The sequence below is a fragment of the Chelonoidis abingdonii genome, chromosome 9, assembly GCF_003597395.2.
Source record: "Chelonoidis abingdonii isolate Lonesome George chromosome 9, CheloAbing_2.0, whole genome shotgun sequence".
Lineage (NCBI taxonomy): Eukaryota > Metazoa > Chordata > Testudines > Testudinidae > Chelonoidis > Chelonoidis abingdonii.
In genome coordinates, this window is record NC_133777.1 from 17,614,800 (window position 1) to 17,640,289 (window position 25,490).

Here is a 25,490-nt window from a genome sequence, read left to right on the forward strand (position 1 = left end):
GCAGGCAGGGTTAGCCTAATGCTGTAACCACAGGTTTTGTTTTGCTTCAGAGCAACAAGGAGACAGAAGAGACATTATAGGGTGTCTCCTATTTGCCAGAAGAGAAGAAATTTTCAGGTTTGATTTCATTTTTCGATTTCATTTTTTTAATTTGAAGGCTAAGGTAAAAACAAAAATAAAACTGGGTTTTGTTTTTTCTCAAGAAATGGCTATACTATTAAAATATATCCATGAGTTTAAGTTCAGCTTTCTTAGTAAATTCTGATACACCACATATTATAGAGAATAAAATATTATTTTTCAGAGCGATCGTTGTCTTTTTCTGACGAGTCTCGACTGTCAAATCTTCTTCGGAGGATTACTCGGGAAGACGACAGAGACCGAAGACTGGCTACTGTAAAGCAGTTGAAAGAATTTATTCAGCAACCAGAAAACAAACTGGTTAGTAATGTTAACGTGCTGGTCCATGTATCATTAAAATGTGTAATATATTTGTTCACTTTCTAAATCAATAGTCAAACTTATATAAAATTAAAGTGTGAGGCTGGGTTAATGCACTTTTTTTTTTTTTTTTTTAATTTAAAGGATAAACATTTCTGGGCCATGTGCCTTTTCTGTAGCGTTCAGGAAATGATTTATAGCCTGATTACTTAAGACATTTGCCTCGAAGCAAAACCACAAAATATGTGTGAGCCCAAGATGTAAATATGACATCCATTGTACAACAATCAGTCTGTTCTTTTTGTTCTGACTGCTCCTGGAAATGTTTTCTTAATGCACTAAGTGCATTTTTACTTGCATTTAAATTGTGTTCTTATATTCAAAATTATAATTAACTTGAATATTTTCAGTGAAAATTGATTACATCTATAAATCATGGATTACTGTGACAAGGTTCACATCTGAAGGAAATGCAATTTTCTAGAAAATACAGATGGATGGGGAGGGAAGGGAGAAGAACTTCCTACAATGGTCTTGGGGAACCAGAAGCTCCCCATCCCCACCCACACTTCAGTTATGAGCTAGTTTGATGCAAATATCACTGTCTCACCAGTAGCTTCCCAGCTGTTGAACAGGGACGGGTGATAGAGTAGAATCCTGTGAAATTTGTGTGATAGATTATTTCAGAAAAATGAACATTTCCTCAACACCAGCCTCTCAGATCTTTCTGAAGGGCAAAATAGAACCACTGAAGCATGAACCCTCTACTCCGGCCAGGGATCACTGCCAAGTTAGCAAAATTTTATAGTTAGCTGTATAATATAGTAAATCTGAATCCTGCTCATTACCAGGTTTGGACTGATATTTAATGATTAAAGGGCAGTCTCTGTGTTGCAAACCAGACTTAAAGCCAGTTAAAAGGGGCACGGTCATAAGAGGGCTTTACATGGAGTTAATTTTGCTATAGACATCTTAATATCTTTGCCTAAATAGGAAAGATTGTGGCAAAGTAGCTTTAGTTCCGCCTGCAGTTCTCTGACTTTCTTCATCCTTGACCCTATGTAACAGGATAGCTCGCACCTTTTAAAGGTGAGTGGCCTGGGGCCAGCCACTCTTAGGTAAGTAGGCACATCTTAGCAGGGATCAGGTTAGTCCCCTATAAGAGCAGCAGGAAGCTGCAGAGAGAGGGGATGCTCAGGGAGAGAGAACTGGAAGAAGCTGTGACTGAGGCCCCATCTACACGACGCGTGAAAATCGATTTTAGATACGCAATTTCAGCTACGAGAATAGCGTAGCTGAAATCGAATATCTAAAATCGAGTTACTCACCCGTCTTCACCGCGCCGAATCGATGTGCGCGGCTCGCCATGTCGAATCCGGAACTCCGTTTGTTTTGGTGGAGTTCCGGAATCGATGTAAGCGCGCTCTGGGTTCGATATATCCCCGTCTAGACGAGACGCGATATATCAAACTCCGAGCTTTCGATTTTAACGCGCCGAAATGGCGCGTCGTATAGACATGGCCAGAGACTGCAGAAGAGCTGGTTGTGCACAGGAGACCTTTGTCCAGGCAGAAGGGTTTGGGCCTGAAAGACAAAACAGATTCCATGAGAGGAGGGTAGGCTGAGAGTGGCTTGCCAAGACAGGGAAGAACTGCGGGGAGAAGAGAAGTCCCAGGACTGAGAATAGTTTTGCATTTCATGCCAATAAATTAGATCCTAGGAGAAGGGGTGTTATGTAAGGAGCCCCTTGAAGTGGGGAAATTGAGGCAGACTTGCCTGTTGAATGACCTTAGCCTGCAAGAGGGCATGGAAGGCAGTCCTCACGATGAAACCCTGGCTGCAGGCCTCTACAGGAGACTCCACTGAAGTTGTTAATTGATATCTTAGCAATAGTCCAGTTTGCAAGTTGGAAGTCAAAGCTTTGTGAGCCATCTAGTATTTTAAAACTGAACTGAAACAGAAGACATTGCATTTGTCTCCTCTAAATACAAATTTGCTACCATGAAGGCATCCATTCTGGCCACAACAGAAATGTTACTCTTTCTTGGAGAAGGCAGTCTTGATTCAGTAGACAGTATACCTCTCAGAGAAATTCTGGTGGATAGGGTTTCCTTGTTCTGGAAGAAAGTGTTTTGCCTCCTCTGAATCACTGTTAGACACAATAAGAATCTTCTAATTCCATTCTGCAATTTACAAAGATTTGGCGTTATAGACCTGAGGTGTGAGAAGCAAAGAGCAAATTTGCCAGTATTTACATATTTGAGAGAGAATGAATCTATTGCAAATAAAACATCTACATGGGATATTTACAAATCTCCTGTTGTGCAGCAGTTGGTGCTGAGTTCAGCAGTCTTGATATCAACATCAGAAGCTTCTTTTGAAGATCATATAAATGTTTTCCCTTTTAAACTTTGAACCAGTGCACTTTCCTCATGCAAATGAGATCTACATCAGTTACTCTCCTTTAGCTTATTTAACAGTAACTGTAAAGTTTCCTTCTGAAAATCAGTGTGGTATTGATTTCTGCATCATATTATCTTTGTTGAATAAATCTTGTGTTTTGGTCTCGATAATTAAATACCAGAACATGCATATTTCATTAAGGATTCCTATTATCTATCAGGCATGTGAGAGGAGCTACTATACATATTTTTTTTGAAAGACTAAGGCATAAGAACACTCCCATTGAAGTGCATGCCTGTTTTACGCTTTTCATAGCCACAATGCTGTTAAAACTTCTGAAAGAACCCATTACTCATAAAAAGTCTTATCTGATGCTGATTGGAATAAAAATTAAGCACAAGCAGCTGGGAGGCCAGACTACTTTTACATGTGAATTTTAGTTCACATATATTTATAAACATCTTTTTGGAATCTAACATAGGCCTTTTCCACCCCCCACCTCTTGTGGATCTTTCATCTTTTAGGCTTAGTTATCTCTCTCAAGTTCTCCAATGGCCTTGGGATTTTTCACAAGTATGCTCAGGAAAAAATTACTGATGGGCATCTGAGCACTTCCTGTTGCTTATTTTGGGGTGGAGTATATGTGTGTGTGTTTTAATGTGGGAGAAGTTAAGATTCCTCAAAATGGGACAGTTGAGAGCACTGTCATTTTAGTATTAGTATGCTAGCATAACAGCAGGACTTGAAAATTTAAGGGTTAGCCTAGCTGAAATTATGAGCACTTGCTAAAAATCTCTTCATATCGTTTTGCTTGTAGGATCTTGGCTCAGGCTCCCATTATTTATTACTCAACCTCTTTTCCCCCATGCCCTTCTCCATCCTCATTCCAACCTCAGTTTTTCATAATCTTTTTAATTTACACTTTTTATAACACTAGGGAAGATACTGTAGACGTGCAGCTGTATTTCTCAGAACATAGTGGCAATGGCCATCTAACTTGTCCTTAACTCAGCAGTAAAGGAATTAGACCTACAAACAATTAGAACGCTAAGTATCATACTTTTCACATGTGACCTATCAGAACACTGTCAAAGCCTCTCAACAGTGTCAGCCCATTAATATTTTTATAAAGGAAATTTTTTTTAAGACAATTCCAGCAACTACACTTTTCATGACTGAAATTTTTTGCTATTAGCAGATAATGTTCCTGACATAATCTTGAGCGAAAACTTTAAAACATACTCAAGACAAAGATTTTTAGTGAGCCATAGGGCTTGTCTACACTGCAATGTTGTCGACAAAGCTTTTGTCTTTCAAGGGTGCTTTAAAAAGCTGCCCTCCCCTACCCCCCGCCCCTCCCCCAGGCAAAAGACAAAAGTTTTGCCAACGCAAGTGGCAGTGTGAACATGGCTTTGTCGGCAGGAGAGTGCTCCTGCCGACAAAGGTAACGTCGCTCGCAGAGCTGGAAGTATTTTGTTGGCAAAATTGCCGACAAAATACTGATGAGAGCGTTCACACACGCTGGCTTTTAGTGACAAGGTTGTGTTGACACAGCCTTGTCACTAAAAGCTGCATAGTATAGATAAGCCCAAAATGTTTGTAAGCACTAGATGCCACCACTGTTTTTGCGTTCTGTCTCACAAAGCCTGCATAAGACTTCCCCCTCCTTGTTCCATAGTATCCTGTGCCTGTTCATACTTTCTTTCCCAGAAATAAAACAAGTTGGGGAGCCTTTGCAATAATACCATGGAATTCTGAGGGAGTCAAGCACACAGATCTTCTTATTTTGCCATTGTTTTCTGAAGTGAATCAGTATTTATCAGAATGTAAGAATTTTTTTGAAGTGACCACACACTTTTTCCCCAAAGCACATTAGAAGGTAAACATGTTTTATAAATAAAGAAAACATAAAAGTAGGATTATTCATTTTTAAAACATGTCATTTTTTCTACATAGTGCCTAATACTGTTGCAATTAATGTATTTTCGTTTGACAATTTATTGCAGTATACACCATGCAAATAACTCTTCCTCTAGCTTTTGCAATAATTCCCTTTGCAGAATCAGAGATGTTACTGTTTTCCAAAGTTAGGATCACCTAACAAAACTTCTTTTTTTTAAAGTACCCCACAGCCTTCACTCATCAGTTAAAGGGTTATTCTGCTGATATACCTGATGGTCGACACAAAAGTGTGTATCTATAGAAGATATTACAGTAGAACCTCAGAGTTACGAACACTTGAAGAATGGAGGTTGTTCGAAATGTTCGTAACTCTTAGAAGAACCACCATAATGTTTTGTTCAAAATTTACAACTGAACGTTGACTTAATACAGCTTTGAAATTTTGCTATGCAGAAGAAAAATGCTGCTTTCCTTTTTTTTTTTTTTTAAAGTAGTTTATGTTTAACACAGTACTGTACTGTGTTTTTGGATTTTTTGGTCTCTGCTGCTGCGTGATTGTATACCTCCGGTTCCAAATGAGGCATCTGGTTGACTGATCAATTTGTAATTCTGGTGTCATAAGTCTAAAGTTCTACTGTGCTGGAGATAAGGCTCTCTTCATGTTTGTGATGCAACAATATTAGCGAGAACTGCATTTAGGCTTAATTGCGGTATGTTAGTAAGCTTTCCTAGCAAGTGCAGATAGGTATGAAAAATCTGTAGCACAGTATTGCAAATCTGTTTAAAATTCATAGCTGTGTATGATGTTCAGGGAAGATATAATAGCAGTCCACTGTTGCTAATAATGTTTTAATATGAGTCTAGGAAGGATCTGAGTTGCAGTAGCAATTGTGACAGTTTTAAGTGTATATCCTTTAACTATTGCAGGTACTAGTTAAACAACTGGATAATATCCTGACTGCCATACATGATGTGCTTAATGAAAGGTAAGCTGCAATAAGCTAGAAAAACGAAGCAGTCCAAAAGTTTTAAAGGGAAACTGTCCACTTGAATTTTTGCAAATTAACTAATTTCTAAAATATCCATTTTCCTATAGAACACCTTTTCAAATATTGTGCCCTGACTTAAAATAAAAAAATCCTGTTAAACATTTTTAAGTGCTTTTCTGCTCCTGTGTTAGCAGCAAGGATGAAATTGACTGTTGGAAGTATGTAGAGTTAGTTTCACAAAGTAAACACAGTCCAAAAAGGCATTTCTCTCCAACTATCTGTGAAGTCATACTTCACAGGCATGACAAGTTATATGAGTATGGTGGGATTTTAAAAAATGCTTAAGGGAGTTGGGGTTCCAACTGCTAGGCATGTCAGAAAATCCCATGCACGTTGCTGAAGTGCAAAAATGACACACGCCTTATATTTCTGAGGTGTTTACTTTTTTAAAAAAATCTTAGATGCTATTTTTAACAATAACATGAACAGAATTTTCATGTAGAAATGTGATTGTTTTTTGCAAGGGGTTATGATATCTCTGTAACTGAAAGGTTGTATAACATCATTGACACTTGTTAATTTTCAGTTGCTATAATTAAAATGTGAATTAGTATATAAGATTAGTATAAATGCTCATTAGTAGCCATAGGTATTTTGACAAACTTTTATTTGGTGGTCATTGCAGCAGAAAGCCTCTCTTGGCTTTCATCCAACATGGCACGTTATATGTATTGTATTCCGATCAACTTTCTAATTCTGTCAAGTTGCCAAGGATACTTTCACAAAGCTACTGGTCCTGTTTAACGATGTATATTGAGCTGACCATTGTTTAGTAAAAGTCACTAATATTCCTGTTCAGAGTGAGTTTTTAAAATAATCCTTCAGCTGACATTTCTTTGTTTCAAATTCAGGAGATCTTTCCGGTGATATGAACAAATTCTACAAAATAAAAAAAAAAATAACTTTAGCTTGTTTTTTAAAAGCTGCTTGATATTATATCCATCTTCAATTTGTATCTCTCTCCATAATCGTTTCCTACTCCTTTGTTTATATAGTAGCTTTTTTCTAAAATTTCTACAGACACCCAAATCCACCTCTTGTCTCTGTCACTATACATGTAATGAAGGGGGCATTAAATATGGTTACAAGGAAGTAAAATTTTACACAACACATAACTAACCTTTGGAACTAAATGCAGTTAGAAATCATTGGGACTAAGAATTTAAGCAGCACTCAAAAGAGAGTGATCCATTTGTAATGGTAAATAAGAACATCCGTAACTGCATTAGACTCGAAATACCTTTTTAGAAGGGACACCCACACCCACACCTTCATGCTGCTGGGCATAAGCAAACCTGCTAAGTGACAAGAGTTAGAAGGAAGCTTCTTTTGTGAGCAGGTTATTTCATAACTGTCTGCTATGGGGTTTTTGGCACTGTTCTTTGAAATATCTAGTGCAACTGCTAAACAGGATACTGATCTACTCAGACTGCTGATTTGATCTGGTATTGTACTTAATTCCTGGCTTCCTAAATAATGAAAATAATTCATACCTTAAGCATTAGCAATTTTTAACTTGTAAGTTCATTTTCACTACAGTAGCTTCTGAATCTGTCAGTTTTATTTTGCTGTGTTTTCTGCTGGCTGAACTAAATAGTTGGACTCTTCAAGTTTTTAAATGTTAGACATAGAATACTGGAGCTTTATTATAATGTAAAGGAAGTAAGTTATCCTCAGGGGATTGGGGAGCAAGAGAACCCAAGATTTACTCATTTGAATATCTAATTATAGGAATGTACAGATTGCAGAATTTTTGTGCCAAATGCTACCTTGGTACCTATGTGCTATAACTTTAATATTAATTTTATTTTAATTTATGTTACACATAAAAGAAGAAAATACTAGCTTATTTCTCTAAGCTTCCCCGTTGACCAATAGACAAACTTCATACAAGCAAAGAATCACAATCCGACTAAAAGCTAAATGAAGGCTGTTTTACATGGTTTCTAGAAAGAGGCCAGACATAAGTTCTCATGTAGTGTGAGAGGGAGTGAGTTCTTGAAGATCTCCCATTAAGAGTGCATTACCATAGGCCACAGTGAGGTCATTTTGTAGGATTGCCAGAAGAGCACATGAGCAGATAGAATCTCTTGCAAGTGGAGCATGGGAGAGAGGTGGTGTCTGAGAAGCCTGGTCCTGATCTTTACCCCGCTATATATTATTGCGTCTAAAGTCAGCTCTCTGTTTAGAAGGGGAGATTTGTTCATCAGATGGCAGGTCTAAAATAGTTTTGTCAATCTAACGGTAGTATTTCCATATTTATATAGACTTGTTTAGTGGAATTCCATTTCATATTATTCATTTTTATATAACTCATCTAAATGGCGGGTGCAGCTTTTAATGGAAGGAATACAATAGCTTCATATATACATGTTTTTTGCTTTAGAAAAGATGCTTGTGCAAAACTTTTTTACTGAATATGTTCAAGATTTTTTCTTGTACTTGTTCACTGTGTAAAAGGTCTAACTGCTTTTACCCTCTGAAAGTATAAATTTTTTTGTATAAATACAGTAGCAAATTGCTTCAAGAACTGCGACAAGAGGGAGCTTGCTGTCTTGGCCTTCTTTGTGCTTCTTTGAGCTACGAGGCTGAGAAGATCTTTAAATGGATTTTTAGCAAATTTAGCTCATCCACTAAAGATGAAGTTAAACTTCTTTACTTGCGTGCAACCTACAAAGCACTAGAGACTGTGGGAGAAAAGAAAGCCTTTTCATCTGTAATGCAGGTAAGAATAAAAGTTAAAATTGGGGCATTATTGCTTTTCCGGTTTTGTATTGAAGCACAGCTTGAATCAAATAATTGCTTTTTACTAAAATGAACACATGAAGAGTAAGCGGTCGGGGTGTTAGAATAAAAGAGAGACAGACATAACCCTGTGAAAAACACATTTCACGCTTTGGAATAAAAAAGTTTGATATTTTATGAGATTTAAATGTAATTTTCCTTTAAAAATGTGATTTGAATTTGAAGTCTGGGTTATAGTTTGAAAAATCTTTATGTAGTAAGGATGTGTGAAATGTCCTTCTTGATTCTGTTCTTGTTTAATATCTAGTCGGTAAGTATTTCAGAACTAAAACTACTATTTTATCTCACTTCTTGCTGCCTGCTCTTGGTTACTGTAGCAATTTTTTCCACCTTTTTACTTGATTAAACTGGAAGACTTGGCAGCAAAACTTGCCAGACCCTCTCTCCCCTTGAAAAAAAATTATTTTCAGTCATAGGGACATCTGAAATATCATCTGTCCAGAATGAGGGCTGTGAAGTATTTAAAATCAGCCTGGTGGCTGGAAAGTCGACACTAGCTTGTATTTGCCTTGTATTTTAATTTGCACCTTTTTACTCTTCATCCCGTTTTGTTCTTGTGAGTATTCATGATTTTGTCAGTTTCCTAGGTTGTTTTTGATAGGGAGACCTGCCTATGCTTAAAAGGGTTTGCTGGTATAGATATACTGGTAGAGTTGTGTTGGCAAACTGCCCTAGTTGGAAATGTTCTTTTGCTAGTATAGTTTAAACCAGTTTCTAAAATGGAGTAAGGCTTGTTCTGTATTTGAAAGTTTTTTGCTACCATAATTATAACTGACATAGTTACGCTGGCAAAAGCCCTAGTATAGATAGCCATTCTGGCAAACCTTCTAGCGTAGACAGAAATTATATTAGTAAAAGAGTTCTATTGCCAATATACCTTACGCCGGTTCCCAAATAAGCTTTACTGGCAAAAGAACTCTTTTGCCAGTATAGCTGTGTCTCCACTAGGTTTTTTTTCTCCTCCTATCCTTGACCTACAGCTCCGCTGGCAAAAGCCATAGTATAGAAGCAGTTACACTGGCAAAAAAGTCATCTTGCCAGTATAGCTTATTTTGTTCAGGGGAACTGGTAAGAGTTATACTGGCACTAAAACTGTTTTGCCAGTATAAGTTGCATCTATATTAGAGTATGCTAGAATAGTTATACCACTATAACTATACTGGCAAACCTTTTGTAGTATAGACCAGGCCTAAGCTATTTTGGCAAAAGGACTCTTGCCAGTTTAATTGCATCTATACTAGGGCTTTAGCTGGCATAGCTATGTCAGTCAAGGTTGGAGAAAAATCACACATCTTACTGATATAGCTATGCTGACAGAAGTTTTAAGTGTAGACCAGGTCCACACCTGTACCACAGTTGCTATGCTTGTTTTGAAACACTAAACTTTTTTGTCACTGTCACTTATGAGGATTCCTTCAGTGGAAGAAGTCGTCTGTAGGAAAAAATGCTAATTTATAGTTAAGGAGCTTATTTTATTTAGTGGTCACATCAGTTAGCCTTTGGCCTAAGGTACCTTACACTTTTTTTCCATCTCTTAAATGTTTTATTGTGAAGTGGCTATAGCCCCACCCTTCCCTTCTCCAGACAGTTGCTCCAAGCTAAAAATATTTGTGATTTACCCTGGGGATGAGCCTGCAGTAAATCCCAAGTATTTGGGTAAAAAGTATTCAAACTGTCTTTTAAAATATGTTAATTGTCAGTCAGTTAAGTCAAGATAAACTCTAGAGAAAGAAGGCATGAGTTTATGCTTTACCTTTAGATTGTGTCTACCGTCTGGAGATTTGGTCTGCACTTAAAAATTAGGTGGATATAGCTACGTCATTCAAGGCTGTGAACAATTTCGCTCCCTGAGCACTGTAATTAGGTTGACCTAACCCTGGTGTAGATGCGGCTAGGTCGATGGAATAGTTCTTCCATCAACCTAGGTACCACTGAGCTGCAGTGCTGTAGCTGTGTCTTAGTAGTGTGTGTAGTGTAGACATATTAGTTTGGGTGGTGGTGTTCCTACCCGGATGCAAAAAACCCTTCTATTGACTTCTGTGCTCCAGGGCTATGCTGACATAGCCATGCTGACATTAGAAGGTGTTTTTCATCCGTGTAGGAACACTACCTCCACGAATGAAATTTGCTACGTTGATGGAAGCATTCTTCTGTCAACATAGTTGAATCTACACGGGGGAGGAAAGGTCAGCATAGCTGTGTTGATCAGGGATAGGTCTCTTTCCCCCCCCCCCCCCCCCCCGATCAGTGTAGCTATGTAGACCTAACTTGTGAGTGTGTAGGCCGGGCCTTAGGAAAGACAAGGCTTCTCTCCTTAGGCTAAAGCATGAATGCTTGTAGCCTGGATCAAAGTGAGGCGTGATCACATAGTCTTTATGAATGTTAAATATCTCCTAACTGGATGTAAAAAGTCTAGTGAAGACAAGTCGTTTGTGAACCGCAGGTATTTTGGAAGACTCATCCACATGTTCAGTCCATGCAAGTGTTTAGAACGATTCTTAGGGGAACCTTCAAGTCTTTTGTAGTTCATTGAAAACCCTAACACCATGCAACCCCTCTCCCTTGGTACCCTTATTAGTCTCTGTAATTCCTAGTAAGCTTAAATAAATTTGTCACTATTAACCTATCATTTCCTCCCCCTTTCACACCTTGGTATTTCCATGTTTCATAGGAAGGCAGAAAATATATACTATGCATCAAAATGCTATACAAATACCTGTTGCTTGAATCTTAACAATGAGCAGCCATCTGTTTTGTAGCAGACCTTTCTTATGCCAGTCAAGGTTACAATCGATTTAACAACATTCATGACATTTCAGCTTATTCAAAAATATTAAAAAGACTATCAGTTTTTTTTTATTTGTGACTCTCTTTTTAAGCTTGTAATGACCAGCCTGCAGTCCATTCTAGAAAATGTGGATACACCAGAGTTACTGTGCAAATGTGTCAAGTGCATCCTTCTGGTGTCCCGATGTTACCCACATATTTTCAGCACCAATTTTAGGGTAAGCTTGTGCCTGACTTTCTTCTGCCCCCTCTTCTTGTATAAAACATTGACATAGCACATCACATAGGTGACTTACCTTTTTCTTTGCTTTCAAGGACACAGTTGACATATTGGTTGGGTGGCATATAGATCACACTCAGAAACCTTCTCTGACACAGCAGGTATCTGGTAAGTCTGGCCTATAAAATTGTTACATATGGTGACATACTATTAGTGTTCTGTTCCACCTTGTTAAGGATGAGGATATTTTTCTAAGTGTTTCTCACTGCCACTGCGTGCACACTACTGTGGAGGCAAGCTTCTTGATCCCCAGAAAGAGGATACCTCTTGTCACTCATTGGCAGCCCCTCCAAGTAAGTGGCATTCATGAATTATTAAAAGTCCAATGCAGTTCCTCCCCACATAGGGTAAAGGAGTTTGCATAAAAACAAAATAAAAATGTCTGGATATATGGGAGACTTAATGTATTCATAGAACTCAGAACCAAAAAACCTATTGTCATATGCCCTACATGTCAGTCAGTTAAAATTTAATTAAAGGACATTTTAGCCAGTCTACATTTAGATGCCATTTGCTTTCTCTGTTAGAGAATATTAAATCATTCTTACAGTTACCAACCCTCAAGTGAACTTCTGAAAACATAACCTCCTTCTTGAGCATCTTTAAGAATAACGTTGTGTTGGAAAAAAAGAAGGATGGATTGGGATTCAAGAGACTGAAGTTAATTTCCTGGCTTTATTACAGACTTCCTGTGGTGACTTTGGGCATGTCACTTAATCTCTCTCTGCCTCAGGTGCTCATCTGTAAACGGGGACTAATGTTTCCTTTGTCTGTTTAAACTGTAGACTCTTTCTTACAATATATTTCAACAGTGTATAGCCCAGTAGGACCCCAGTCTCCTTGAGGCTCTTTGTGTTACTGTAATACAGATAATTATAAATAAAAATAATTTTGTTCTTAAAAAACGAAAGTAATATTTTTCGTCCTTCAGTAATATGTATCTGATACCCGTGTTCTACTTTGCTTGTAACAATCTATTTCACTTGGTCTGACTTATACAGGATGGCTACAGAGCTTGGAGCCATTTTGGGTAGCTGATCTTGCTTTTTCCACCACACTTTTGGGTCAGTTTCTAGAGGATATGGAGGCATATGCTGAGGTAAGCAAAGTTTATTATGAAGCAGTACTAAGAGTTATAATATAGCCATAAAGGCCTGTTTGAAGAGCTCTGTGTAAGCTTGAAAGCTTGTGTCTCTCCAACATAAGTTTATCCAATAAAAGATATTACCTCAGCCACCTTGTATGTCTGTTCATATTACCTTGTTTTGTTAAGTTGTGGAGTTGATGGGAGGGGATTCAAATGCTGCATATGCTTGTAGAATATAAAATGAAGATGCTTGCATACTGATGTACTTCTTGAATGAAATCCTAGCCCCATTAAAGTCAGCCCTTGTTTTAAGGGGGTCTGTAATTTTGAGGATGGGAATAGAGAGGTAACAATGATCTTTTGTAAGAGATTAGTCAGTAGCTCTAGGATGTGTTTAAGACACGTGTATTGAAACACAAGAGTGTGAAATACTGCATTTTCTTAGAGACGAGGTAGGTGAGGTAATGTCTTTTATTGAACCAACCAGCTTCTGTTGGTGAGAGAGACAAGCTTTTCTTTGCATTTTTCGCTAGTTGGTAATCTTGTTGTCATAATGATTTCCTGTTAAAACAGATGAGATTACATTGAGATGTTCACAATAATTGAAAAGACAACATAAAAAAAGTTGTTTCTTAAATCTTATTTAATATGGTAACTGGTTTTATTTTGCTATAAATCATAGCAATAATGCATCTGTAATTCGTACACCAGTAATCTGTCTCAAAATTTGTGGTGACTATGTACACAGGGCTAATGTAAATACAGTTTTCCAGACATTTTGTGTTGCTTGTAATCTTTAATTAACAAGTATAATTACAGCTTGTTGAAACTATGAAAGGAAACTCTGGGCTTCTTAGTGTTATATTTATTGTGATACACATGGATATGTCTGATATTAAAACTGAATTTTATATATACTTTGTCTATATTAAAGCTGCTTGTTCTTATTACCTAATGACGTAAATTTTCCTATCTAGGACCTCAGCCATGTGGCCTCTGGAGAATCAGTGGATGAAGATATTCCTCCTCCTTCAGTATCACTACCTAAATTAGCTGCGCTTCTTCGGGTTTTCAGCACTGTTGTGAGGAGTATTGGGGAACGCTTCAGCCCAATTAGAGGACAACCAATTACTGAAGCATATGTAACTGATGTAAGATTTCCGTACTTGTTTCATGCTACTTATTAAGAAGTATTTGCTGGTAAATTTATTGTAAATAATGAAACCCAACATACATATTTTTGCAAAATTTGGCAGCATACAAGTGTACTCATGGTCAACTTTATTCAAGGACTAGATTTCTTTGACAGCTAACAGAATCTGATTTAATATTTAGTAGTGATTGTGACAGAGGCCTGTGATAGCCATATGTACTAGAAACCACAGTGTATTTGATATAAGTATTTTTGGAAAGGTTTTTCAGTTTGACTTGGCTATAGACATTTTGTTATGGTTTGTTCATGGAACCATTTGTGCAACATGTCATGGTGCTTTAAAAAAACTGGACTGCAATTATAACTAGCTAGAGGTTGGTACTTTCTAATTTTCATCTAGTTGAAATCTGATATATAAGAAGTTCTTTTATTTTAGAGTATCTTTTGGAATAGGTAGTGTTGTACAGTATGAGAAGGTGACTTTTGTTCTTACATTTGTAATACAAAAGTAATTAATGGGTTACAATCACAGTTAAGGCAACAAGGATCCAATTTCATCAAAAGGACAACTCAAGATTAAGGTCCTGATCCTGCAGTTGGATCTGAGTGGGTGGACCTATGCCTGTAGAGAATCCCATTGATAAATCTGGAACTCCTTGCAGGCATAAGGGTCCACCTGCACAGATTTCATTATTGGGGTCTAAGGTTGTCTTTGTTTGACATGTGCACAGGCACTTAACTTGTCCGACAAGGGTCTCATATTTAAGAAAAGAAGCTCAGTTCTTTTCTCACTGAAGACATTAGAAGTTCTGCCACTGACTTCTTCAGTTTCATGCTGGATAGGACCCAGAGTAATTACTTTAACTCTGTGTTTCAGTGCTTCTTTTAATTCGTTGTCTTTAAAATTATTCTAAATTTGGAGTTGTTGCTTTTTTTCTATTTAATGAAAATATAAATGCATATTGTCAAAATAAATATTAAAAATGTTCAAAGACCTTGCTCCAGTACATAGTAGTGCTGGATTCTGAGATTATTAACAGGAGTGTCACATATAAGACACGGAAGGCAATTATTCCACTCTACTCAGCACTGGTGAAGCCTCAGGTGGAGTACTTTGTCCAGTTTTGGACATCACACGTTAAGAAAAATGTGGACAAATTTGAGTGTCTCTAGAGGAGAGCAACAAAGATAAGACATTTAGAAAACATGACCTGTGAGGAAAGGTTAAAAAGCCTGGACATGTTTAGTCTATAGGAGAGAAGACTCAGGGGGGACATAATGGTCTTCAAATATGTAAAAGATTGTTACAAGGAGCATGGTGATCAATTGTTTTCCTATCCATCAAGGGTAGAACAAGAAGTAATCACCCTAGTTTGCAGCACAAAAGATTTAGGTTAGATGTTAAGAAAAGCTTTCTAACTCTAAGGGTAGTTAAGCGCTGAAGCAGGTTTCCTAAGGAGGTTGTGGAATCCCCATTCTTGATGGTTTTTAAAGAAAAGATTAGACAGATATCTGGCAGGGATGTTCTAGATGTACTTAATCTTGTCGCCTCATTGGGGTATGCGTGGATTAGATGACCCCTTGAGGTCCCTTCTAGCCCTGCATTTCTGAGTCTATGTAGTTTCAGATGGATGTGGGTTTTTCCCTGTGCTTAAATAACATCCAGTACTAGTTAAACTGACTTGAATTCACTTTCCTTCTTTTCCAGGTTCTGTACAGAGTAATGAGATGTGTGACTACAGCGAACCAAGTTTTCTTCTCTGAGGCTGTACTGACGGCTGCCAATGAGTGTGTCGGGGTTTTACTTGGTAGTCTGGACCCGAGTATGACTATACACTGTGACATGGTCATCACATATGGCTTAGATCAACTGGAGAATTGCCAGACTTGTGGTACCGATTATATCATCTCAGTCTTGAATTTATTGACACTGGTACATACAAATTCTCATTTTTGTCGGGCTTTTTAATTAGAAAAAATTATTTATCGTATCTCATTCAGGCACCTGAATAACAAACTGATTTAACAGTAAATGACGATATTTGCTTACTTTTTGTCTACTTCAATGTCTTGTATCCCCCTCCCGCTCCCCCCCAACAAGTAAACAAACAAAAACCTATCAAATCATTTCGAAAAGCTGGTAGAACTTGTTCTATAATAATAATAATTGGAGATATACCTATCTCCTAGAACTGGAAGGGACCTTGAAAGGTCATCGAGTCCAGCCCCCTGCCTTCACCAGCAGGGCCAAGTACTGATTTTTGCCCCAGATCCCTAAGTGGCCCCCTCAAGGATTGAACTCACAACCTGGGGTGTAGCAGGCCAATGCTCAAACCACTGAGCTATCCCTCCTACTTAGTCCCGTTACTGAATAGTTTCCAGTTTATCCAAAATAATTTTCCTTTGACCTTTGGATAGTGCCTGTGCTTTAACCAATAGGTTAACTGTCCTCTGCAATTGGTAGCAGTATTTTTGATGAACTGCCAGAGACACCAGGATTTAGAATGTTTATGCAGCCAGTCTGCCATGGCTAAACACTTTGGATACCAGATTACTTCAGAATATTGATCTCAACAACCCAGGTGTTGGCTAAATAACTATTTTAACCTTCTGTTGGCTAAATAACCATATTAGCACATTGCCATACAACTTACATCCAGCAGCCTATATTGGTCATGTGCTTGATTTCCACTTAAATTGATAAAATAGCATAAAAATAGCCTGTCCTCTGAATATTGAATTTTGGGAGAGCAATTATGTTTTTTCATTAACTTACAAAGATATAGATTAGTTATTTTTGTTACTAATTTCTTAACTCTGATGTAGTCAAATATCTTTAAGAGGCTCTGATTTATTAAATTCTATAAATTAGTGCCATAAATGTGTGTGTCTGAATAAAGAATTCAGGCAATTGAAGATATATTATCAGTGCTTATGTTTTGTCTCTAGATTGTTGAACAAATAAATACAAAATTGCCATCGACATTTGTAGAGAAATTGTTTATACCAGAATCTAAATTGCTTGTACTCCGTTGCCATAAGGAGAAAGAGGTAAGGAGTGGATGGTTGCTACCAATATGCTACAGCTACTCTAATACCGTTTTAGAGCACTGGTATATTATCTTATGGAATTTTGCCCCATAAGAAAAACAGTTAGTTGCATAGATGTCTGAACTCATTAGGAAAACAGAAGCTCAAACTCAGGTTTGGTTTTTGTTCGTTCGGTTGTGGCATGTGAGGAAACATACTTTGTCACATACTAGACAGAAGAGAATTATTTTCTACAACTGTTTTCATAATTTGCACAGGCATAATTTTTAGCAAATGTAAATTGAAAGGTGGAAAAGGAAAAGGATTACAATCCAGTGTTTACTTGGGGTTTTTTTTGTGTGCACGCTAAATATATCTTAACTCAATGTTTATTCAGTAGAGCTTTTAGCATATGTTTGAAGATCAACTCAATTCTAATTTTAGTTTCACAGTTGATTCTTAATGGAAGTTCAACTACTTGTGGGAAATAGTCTAATTTGTTTTACTATTGACTGGTGTAGTTTTGGTACCCTAAAATGATGATCAGCTTAATTTGCCTAGAAGAATTAAAGAAACAGTTAATTATAATAAACTGAAGAGTGAGACACTGTCCTACCATGTATGTTCATAAGTCTTTCATTCATCTAACAAGAAAGCTTCACTTCAGAAATATCTCAGTCTTAAATAACATTTTGAATCTTCTCATTTTCAAGGTTGTTGCAGCAGCCCATGCTGTCTATCAAGCAGTATTGAGCCTGAAGAACATTCCTGTTTTAGAGACTGCTTACAGGTTGATTCTGGGAGAAATGACCTGTGCTCTAAATAGTCTCCTTTGTAGCCTACAACTTCCTGAGGCATGTTCTGAAATCCAGCATGATGCTTTTAAGAACCATGTATTCAATGTGGCTAATGCAAAGTTTGTAGTTATATTTGACCTCAGTGCCCTAACTACTATTGGAAATGCTAAAAACTCATTGATTGGGGTAAGTATTTAACTGCAGTAAAAATAAATACTTTTAAAATTTTTACTCAATAAACCATATGATGTTTGGGTTTTATTGATAGATACAAGTCTCTGTGGACTCATGTAATGCACATAATCTTCATTTCGTGCTCGCATATATGTACTTAAGGTGTCTTTTTTTCTTGATCCTTCATTTCTTTTGAGGGAGGAGTTTTAATATTAACTTCCATGGTGCAAAATTTGTTTGAGATAATTATTTCCAGTCTTAAAGGTGCGGTGAAATGTAATTTCTACATTACTGTACTTTACTGGGGTGATGGTTATTGCTTCTGATACTGTCAGGACATTCTACTATCTTGATGAGACAGGAAAGAGACTAAAGTAATTTTGGCATATCTTGCAGTGATCTTCACTGACAGTAAAAAGCTACCTTGCATTTGACGTCATGTGTTTTCTGTCTTTTCAAGGTAGAATATAAACCTTTTGGGGCAGTGTATGTATAGAGTGCTTTAAAAAAACAGGGACAGCAAAATAGAAGATTAGCAAACAAAGTCAGAAATATGAAGGATATATTTTCATTTAAACCATTTAAAATATAAACAACCCCCCCTCCCTTCCAAAAAGCCAGTGTATTTGAATACAGTATATAGAACGGGTGGGTAAACTTTTTGGCCTGAGGGCCACATCTGGGTGGGGAAATTGCATGCATGTCCATGAATGTAGGGCTGGGGCAGGGGGTTGGGGTGTGGGAGGGGATGTGATATGCAGGAAGGGGCTCAAGGCAAGGGGCTGAGGCAGAGGAGTGCGGGGTGTACAAGGGGGCTCAGGGAAGGGGATTGGGGTGAAGGAGGGCTATGGGGTGCCACAGGGGGTTGGAGTGCAGGCAGGGGGTTCAGGGCAGTGGGTTGGGGTGCGGGTTCCAGGGTGGAAGTGGCAGGCACCAGGGCCAAGGCAGGCTCCCTTCCTGCCCCTGCCCCAGGACGCTCCCAGAAGTGGCTGACACTGCGGTCCCTGCGGGAGGGAGGGCGGAGGGCTCTGATCACTGCCCTTGCTTGTGGGTACCTCCCCTGAAGCTCCCATTGGCCGTGGTTCTCTGTTCTCAGCCAGTGGGAGCTTCGGGCATGGTACTCACAGGCAAGGGCAGTGCGCGGAGCCCTCTGCCCCCTCTTCCCCAGGGGCCGCAGGAAAGTCGTGCCAGCTGTTCTGGGAGTGGTGCGGGGCCCCCGCACCACGGGGGTGGCAATCCTGCGGGCCAGATCCAAAGCCCTGAGAGGCCAGATCCGGCCAGTGAGCTGTAGTTTGCCCACCCCGATATAGAAATTATCGAGTAGGAAAGAAAGATGTAGAAATCTACACTGTCTCCAACTTTCACATAGTGCCACTTTGATTCAAAGTACCCTTGCATCACCTTTTAAAGAAAACTTTTACATCAGAAAAGACTGATTTGTGTTTCTTCAACTATGGGCAGGAAAGCGTTCACATTTGAGAAATTCTAGACAAATAAAAACAGTAAAGATTACTAGTAAAAATGTCCTAATTTCAGCAGGTTTTTTGATTTCAGCATTACATTTTTTGTTTAAAGCACATTTATGACCATTTATTTCTTTATAAAACAGATACATGTAAATATGACGAATAGCAATATCCTTTACATACATATTTTTGTGCTTTTATTACAATTGTTTTATAGATGTGGGCCCTTTCTCCAACTGTGTTTGCTCTGTTGAGTAAGAATTTGATGATTGTTCACAGTGACATAGCTGTTCACTTTCCTGCTGTCCAGTATGCAGTTCTCTACACTTTGTATTCACATTGTACCAGGTAGGAAGATCACTAAGGCATTAATATTTAAGAGCATAAATAGATAGATGTAAACCGTATTTGAGTTTAGAAAATAATTTAATTATAGCAGCATTGACGGTAGTGTAATCAATGTGTTGCCATCATTTCTTTTATAAATTCTTATTTTCATTGATTTTATTTTCATAGGTACTAGAGATCACCCATTACAAATGGTTCTAGATTGAAATTGGCCATACATATTCTCTGTTTCCTAAAAATCTTGTGCAAAACATAATTTTAGATATTTAAGATTGAGAACTAAGTTTATTTTATAATGTCTAATTTAAGTGTGTCTAAAATTTTGCAAGCAGTTTATGATGTAAACTAATTTTCCTTATTTGAAAAAAATTAACCTCTGGTATGTTACGATTCCTCTGAAATTTACCTTATACTTTTCAGTACACATTAAACAGTGCTTCATTTTGTATGGCATCTTGCATGCAGACATTAACTGAAACGTACATTGCAACTGCAAAAATTAAAGTAGATTTTAATTGTTGTATTAGGAATAAAATGCCTATGCATAAAAAACTTCTAGATTTCAGATCAACAAGTAGTCATAACATGAGTGACTGCAAGGCTGAAGTAAAAAATCCAGCTTTAAATAGAAGAAATCTGGGGGGAAACAGATTGCTGAGATGCCAGTTGCTCCTGTGCCACCTTGGAATTAATAGTATATGATTGGTCACTTGTTACTTAATGCTTGCAGTGATGATGTGGCCATGTTGGTCCCAGGATATTAGAGACACAAGGTGGGTGAGGTAATATCTTTTATTGGAGCAACCTTTGTTGGTGAAAGAGACAAGTTGAAGAAGTTGTTCCAGTAAAAGATATTTACCTCACCATCCTTGCCGCTCATTATTTGAGGTATTTTGCAACGCATGTCTTGTGGTTGAATTCAGCGTTAATGAGGGTAATGAGGGATAGTAGCATTGGCATAAACTAGAACCATGGTGCACAAAAGCATTGTGCTAGAATCTACATGCAGTTTTGCAGGTCAGGACTGAATGACATAGGCAGTACTGTCATTATTCTAGAGTTGGGACATTTTTGAGCAGATGCTAATAGATGTGACAAACTGTAGTGATTTTGTAGTGGCACACATCTGGATCAGACCCTCCCAGGTTATCTAGCTTTAGCTTCCTTTCTTGTTTATATACCTTATATTTTTTCTGTCACTCAGTTTAATGTTGAAATTACATTTATTTTCAGTACCTCAAAGGATTTGAGGCTGTAGTTAGCATAAAAACTATTTAAAAATAATTAACCCATTCTTATTTAGCTACGCATTCATACTGCATTGGAGCTTTTACATTTTAGATTATCATGTGATTTATAACATTGAAACTACTTTCTGGGCAACACATCTGAGTAGAACACTTGTTTTTTTTTATTTTATTTAGTTGTATGTTTAAGGAAATAAAATACTTTTTTCTAATTTTCCTTCAGGCATGACCACTTCATATCCAGTAGCCTCAGCTCCTCCTCTCCTTCTTTGTTTGATGGAGCAGTGATTAGCACTGTAACCACAGCTACAAAGAAACATTTCTCTATCATACTAAACCTTTTGGGGTTATTGCTTAAGAAGGATAACCTTGTTCAAGATACCAGGTAAATAGTATTTTCTTCATACCAAAGATTAAGATTTTTTTTTCAAGAGCATTATTAGTTCTGATTTAGAACCAAGAAAATGTTTGCATTATTTCTTTAAAATAAATAAAAGGAGAGGGGAGGACTAAACATTTCAAACTGGAGGATTTTGGTTTTATACAAAATATGTGAACTAAAATGATGATTCATGCTCACCATAATTGGTTCATAGGATTCAGGCTAAAACATCTGAAAAAAATTAATTGATCATGTTTTCATATTCATGAAAACACCAAAGGTGAAACTCTTCTAGGCCAAATATTGAATATAGAGCTTCCAAAACTCAATTGATAGGTAATTTTCACTTATTTAATGGTTTTCTTTCACAAATATTTGCAAGTTTGCATTATCACGTTGATGTGAAAACTTAAGGTATTTAATGTTTTATGAGTAACTTTGTTCTATTATCTAGTTGTTTAGAATGACTATTCTGTAATGCATTTTTAGGAAACTACTGATGACCTGGGCTTTAGAAGTGGCTGTTCTAATGAAAAAATCAGAAACATATGCACCATTATTCTCTCTTCCATCTTTCCACAAGTTTTGTAAAGGACTTCTAGGAAACAGTAAGATCACACAAAATTGTTTTTTCTTATTGTTTACCCTTTATAAGCTGCCATTAACTGTATTGATGTGTCCTTGGGTGAAGACAGCTTGTTGATAGATACAACTGTGGTCATCTTCTGATTTTCAATTTTTGCTGAGCTCTGGTTGCAGCTGCATAATCACTCCCTTGCCTTCTCCTCTTGTTCCTCAAATGGTCAGTTATTTGGAGAAGATAATATCCTTGCATGAAGAGACTACAATCATGAGGTTGATTAAGGTTCTCAGTGGAATGATAGATATTTGGAAGTCAGATTGCATATGTTTGACAAAAGATAAGGAATCCTACCATAATTTGAGGTACAGGGGAGTTACATCTTACGCAGGGGTCTAAAGTCAGCGCATAAGGTGAAAATCACGTATCGTCAAAATTATCTTTGAAAAATCCCTTAAATCACCCATAAAGTACAGTGTACTGTACATCAGTGGGCCCCAACCTTTTTGGCTGGCGTGTGCCAGCCGAAGGACCACAGCGGCGGTGGAGCACCCGCTAAAATGCCGCGGCGGCGACACCTCTCAATGACATCACTTGTCGACGGGTGTCAAGTGAGGAGTGCTCTCTCAGGGGCCAGGATGCGGGCTCATTAAGGACGTGGGTGCGGACATTGGGGATCACTGCTGTACATGGTTTTGTGTATGCAACCCTGTACAGTAATATGTATAATGTATACAGTAGTGTACAGCATATAATAGAGTACATATGCAAAATATAATTTTACAGTATTTTTAATTACATGAGAGAGAGAGAGAGACAGAGAGATACAGACACACACAAAAGTGTGAAAGAATAAAAAAAGGACAACAGTAAACCTAACCACTCACCATTCATCTTGGATAGTCTTGCTAGTCTATGATGATGACGATAATGGTGATACAACAACTATGACAATGGTGTTGCGACGACGATGAATGATGACGATGATGATTAGTATAGTGCCTGTATGATGAACGATGAGATGATGAAGATGGGCACTGTACACGCTCCAATGATTAGTCTTCCTCTTCCCCTGACAACACTATTGGCGGGGTTCTCAGGCTTGATGATGGAGAGCGAGTCGTAGACAAAGTGGTTGGCTCTGGTTCAGCTCAAGAAGTTGATTGCATAGGCTCATCTGCTGCTGGTTGTTTTTTCTTGAAAAACATGGTGGTTGGCAACTGTCGCTGTTGTCTCTTGAGCTGCTCAAACATTTCTTGATACGATCTCAGATTGTCCGTATTAGTACGTGTGTTTTTGAGCTTCGTTCCATAGAGGAGTTGTATTCAGAAATTAAATCATTCAAATGTTTTGCTGCTTGGAACACTTCAGCAAATTTATGAAGATTCCAACTTGCTGGATCTTCCTGTTCATCATCATCATCTTCATCTTCTGTTGACGATTTTATCAGTTCCTTTAACTCTTCATTAGTCAATGTTTCTTTGTGGCCTTCAGTTTCTTCCTCAAGGATGTCGACGATTGCCTGGCCACCTGAATAATGCATTTCACTGCTTTGTCAATGGTCAGGAAGCCCTTAAAATCATTCACACGTTCTTTCCATAGGTTTCACTAACATGCATTGACTGTTTCAGGTTTGATTGCATCCATTGTCTGTTTAATGTAAGTGATGCAATCGGCAATGTTGAAGGATTTCCAGCACTCCATCACATTAAGATTGGGATCAGCATCCACAGCACTACGTATCTGTGAGAACGTAAGCCCTGTGTACATGGCCTTGAAACAGCAAATCAGGCCTTGGTCGAGAGGATGGAGGTAGTATTGGAGGGGAAGGGGAGAAAGATGACTTCAATGTCATTATGCACAAACCAGAGTGCCTCAGGGTGGCCAGGAGCATTGTCTATGATCAGCAACGCTTTAAAGTCAAGTCCTTTCTCTTCGAGGTACCACTTGACTCCGGAATTCAATCCAGAAATAATGGTGCTGTCACCCAAGCCTTTTTATTTGATTGCCAGAACATGGGTAGGAGACTTCTGTTCTTGCCTTTTATGGCACGGGGATTTGCAGCCCTGTAGAACTTGCCCAGCTGTATTAAATGCCCAGCCGCATTGCCATAAAACAATACAGTCACACGGTCTTTAGCTGCTTTGAAGCCAGGGGCTTGTCTTTCTGATTTCAAAGTGTAAGTGCGGGTGGGTTTTTTTTTCCAGAAGAGCCCAGTCTCGTCAGCATTAAAAACTTGTTCCAGAAGATAGCCTTTTTCTTCTATGATTTTCTTTAATTCTTCGGGGCAGGATTTTGCTGCCTTGTCATTGGCAGATGCAGCTTCACCAGTAGTCTGCACGTATTTGAGGTTGAAGCGGTTAAGCTGCTAAGCAAACCTTGGCTGGCTTTGCATTCCTTCTCATCAGAAGCCTGTCCCTCTTCGGTGGGAGGTTTGAACAGCATGTAGAGGCTACAAGTCTTTTCTCGTAACATGTTGCCATCGATAGGCACATGTTTATGGTTTGTGTCTTCCAGCCATAAGTTTAATGTCTTTTCAGTCTTCACTAAAGTCTTATCACTCACCTTAACTTGTCACCTTAGCAGTTATTGGAGCACTTGATGCCACGGCTTGACGAATTTCTCCCTTGAATCTTGATGGCAAGGATGTTAGATTCGTTGTGGCCATGTTTACGTGCCACATTGCAGACCAACATACTGTCCCTCAGTAAGTCCAACACAGGTAGTTTTTCCTCCAGCGTTGGAACAGATCGTTGTTTCTTTGGTTGAGCACCAGATGAAGTGGTTGCCTTGCATTTAGGGGCCATGTTGTTCGAAAAAATACGTATCTCTAAACACTAGAATCACACTCAGCGCGGCGAGATGCTCACACAGAGTCACGCAGGAACTGAGACTGACTGAGAGAACAGCAGATTCACGTCTCCCATCTCTCACTCACTCTGAGGCATACGCTCAGTGAGTGGAATGGTGGGTGGAATCGCCCACACTACTGTATTTAAATTTTTCTTTTTTTGCCAAGCGCGTATAGTTTTATTGGTGTAAGCTAAAGGCGCGTGTGGTGCAACTCCACTGTATTGTGCTAGATAGAGATTGAAAAAGTAAATGGTGACAGGGTTATGGAAACAAGTATTCCAGCCCTGCTCTTATATCCTTCTAGCCTTGGGCAATTAATTTACTTTCTTTACCTCTGCCTATTTTGCAGTTGGGGAAACAAATGTGTATTATCCCTATCGCGTAGGGCAATATAAGGATTAATCTGTCAACACAGTTTTAGGTTAGAAAGTGCTACATACGTTCCAGAGGTGATTATTAATTATGGTTATACATTTTTAAAATGACACAATTACGTTAAATATACATGGTAGGGATACAATTTCCGCTTTGATTTCCATGTGGCTTCTATTAATATTAATAAAATCCATGCAGCTAAAATAGAACAAACAAATGAAATGATTTTTTTATACAATAATGTCCTTTAATGTTCAGGATAGCTCTGTGTGGAGATGAATGAGTTTTTCCTTCTTACTGAAAACGGCATCCTTTATTTGTACCCTTAATG

The 25,490-nt window shown here is 38.2% G+C and overlaps 1 protein-coding gene across 3 annotated transcripts in view; it reads left to right on the top strand.

Annotated features, from left to right (window-relative positions):
• The window catches only part of SMG1 (SMG1 nonsense mediated mRNA decay associated PI3K related kinase), a 139,274-nt gene that overhangs the window by 27,842 nt on the left and 85,942 nt on the right, over positions 1-25,490 (top strand). For all 3 annotated transcript variants that reach the window (XM_075069258.1, XM_075069259.1, XM_075069261.1), the window contains 13 exons: positions 305-441; positions 5,674-5,732; positions 8,307-8,520; positions 11,480-11,605; positions 11,703-11,775; positions 12,669-12,766; positions 13,732-13,905; positions 15,616-15,840; positions 16,857-16,958; positions 17,651-17,920; positions 19,592-19,722; positions 21,193-21,354; positions 21,841-21,959. In XM_075069258.1, the coding sequence (XP_074925359.1) occupies positions 305-441; positions 5,674-5,732; positions 8,307-8,520; positions 11,480-11,605; positions 11,703-11,775; positions 12,669-12,766; positions 13,732-13,905; positions 15,616-15,840; positions 16,857-16,958; positions 17,651-17,920; positions 19,592-19,722; positions 21,193-21,354; positions 21,841-21,959 (1,890 nt within the window). The remainder of the gene's footprint in view (positions 1-304; positions 442-5,673; positions 5,733-8,306; positions 8,521-11,479; positions 11,606-11,702; positions 11,776-12,668; positions 12,767-13,731; positions 13,906-15,615; positions 15,841-16,856; positions 16,959-17,650; positions 17,921-19,591; positions 19,723-21,192; positions 21,355-21,840; positions 21,960-25,490) is intronic.